This window comes from Pinus tabuliformis, chromosome J (genome assembly GCF_031772625.1).
Source record: "Pinus tabuliformis cultivar Carrire ecotype Pingquan chromosome J, CPIR1, whole genome shotgun sequence".
Taxonomy (NCBI): Eukaryota; Viridiplantae; Streptophyta; class Pinopsida; order Pinales; family Pinaceae; genus Pinus; species Pinus tabuliformis.
Window position 1 is genome coordinate 767613081 of NC_142295.1, and position 2268 is coordinate 767615348.

Genomic DNA, 2268 nt, shown 5'->3' on the forward strand with positions numbered 1-2268 from the left:
AGAACATGTCTCTCTCAGGATCTGAAGTCCACCCGGATATCTCTGCTAATGTCCATCGGCTCTCATCTCATCCAAAGGTTTCGAAAGCTCCCCGCGAGCCTATTTCCCCGTCCATGCCCCCCTTGGAGATAGCCTCGGATCACGACATTCCTGTTAATCCATATATTCCGGAGCCTATATCCCCTTCTATGCCCCCTTTGGAGCCTGCCTCGGATCATGAGATCCCCTGCCTGCGTTCGACGCCGCACCCTCTCTATGAACCCTCTAATGAAAATCTGTTCATTCCATCCTCTACTCCTTCTCTGAATAATAAAAATCTGTCATTAGATAGAGGAAAAGAGATTATGGTTACGCCTACACCTGCAAATTCGCCTACTTCTTCGCCCTCGAATTCGGTAGGCAGCGATTTGGATTTCCTGCTAAATAAAAAATCGCTTCAGCTCAAGGCGCTTACAATTCATAAACCCCAATCTCAATTGTCCCCTCAAATTAGTCCGAATTCGGCTAGAAATATCACGGTGAGGAGGAAAACAAAAGGGGGAAGCAGGCACTTCAGGAGGAGAGGCGAGGGCAGAGGGATCCGCAATTTATCTCTTGTTGAAGTCCCAATCATTGACATGACTGAAGACAGGCCCCTTAGAGCATGCAAGGCCGGGAAATCTCCAATATGAATTTTTCCATCTCCATGAATATAAGAGGCTTGGGGGTAGGACCCAAGTTTTTGGCCTTAAAAAATTTTTTCATTCAGAAAGTCCCAAAATTATTCTAATACAGGAGACAATGCATGATGCTTCTGTTGCTGTTTCTTACTTCAGGAAGATGTTCCCTTCATGGCACATCTCTGCCACTAAAGTGATGGGTCTCTCGGGGGGGCTAGTAGTCCTATGGGATCCATCTTGGATCAAGGCAAAAACTTATAGATGTTTGGCAGGAATTTTAATCTCGGCAAAAATGAGAGGACACAATTTTCCTATTAATATCCTCAATATATATGCCCCCTACAAGAACAGAATGCTTTTCTGGGAGAAAATTTTGGATTCTGAAATTTTTGATGTGGAAAATTTATTGATTGCAGGAGATTTAAACCTCACTTTAAGCATGGACGAGACATGGGGCAGTAAAAGAAAAAAGGATCCCCTTGCTGAAAGGATTAAAAACAAATTGCTCAAGAGAAATTTTGTTGACATCCTTCCTCCTCGAATGATCCCGACATGGGAAAATGGCAGAATCGAGGAAGCCTATGTTGCTAAAAGGCTGGATAGGTTTCTTATTCATGCTAGTGTGATTGATTGTATGGGTATGCCATTCTCATCAATAGAAAACATTTTCATTTCAGATCATAGGCCAATCATATTAGGCTGGAAGGAAAAATGTTTCAGGAAAGGATACTCATTCAAGTTTAACAGCTCTTATCTGGAGGATCCGGGATTTAATGATCTCATAAAAAAAACATGGACTGAGCTGGAAAATAATAATCCTTCCACGCTCTTGATGACATTTAAGGACAAAATGGATTATATGCGGAAGGTGGTGAAAAATTGGCAATTTGAGAAAAGACAAGCAAACAGAAAAGAGCTCAGGAGTATTCAAAGAGCTTTAGACATGGCATCTGAGGCGATGGCCTCTCATCTTTTATCTCTTGAGTCGAGATGTCTCATAAAGGAGCTGCAAAAAAAGAAAATAAATATTTTGAAACAAGAGGAATCCTTCTGGCATTTGAAAAGCAGAGCGATTTGGATAAAAGAGGGGGATAAAAATACAAAGTTCTTTCACAACTTTGCAAATGCCAGGCGCGAAAGAAATTCCATATGGAAGATAAGAGATGGGAATGGCTAGCTCATTTATTCCCAGTAGGATATATCAAATGAGGCAGTAAGTTTTTTTGGTAAGCAGTATCAAAGATCTGAGGAATGTAGTTTTAAGGACATTCTATGGGGCATTGAAGTCTTCCCAAAGATGTTTGATGAGGAAACAAATGATAAAAAATTTCAAAAAATCTCGAAGGAAGAGCTGCTTGGGATTATGAAGTCATTTAAAAGTGATAAATGTCCAGGGCCAGACGGCTGGACAATTGAGTTTTTTACTCATTTCTTCGACCTTTTCAAAGGGGATTTGTTAAGAATGATAGAGGGTACAAGAATGGCGGGCAGTATCAACACAAAGGTTGCTTCCACCAACATAGCACTTATCCCAAAGAAAGATGAAGCAGAGTCTTTTATGGACTTCCGGTCGATCTCCCTATGCAATATTACTTACAAAATTATTGCA

General features: G+C 41.0%; 1 protein-coding gene across 1 annotated transcript; it reads left to right on the forward strand.

Annotated features, from left to right (window-relative positions):
• The first annotated feature begins 780 nt into the window (after positions 1–780).
• LOC149228978 (uncharacterized) lies at positions 781–1836 on the forward strand. Its single transcript, XM_089380921.1, has one exon. The coding sequence runs from the start codon at positions 781–783 to the stop codon at positions 1834–1836; it is 1056 nt and encodes a 351-aa protein (XP_089237047.1).
• Positions 1837–2268: the final 432 nt, after the last annotated feature.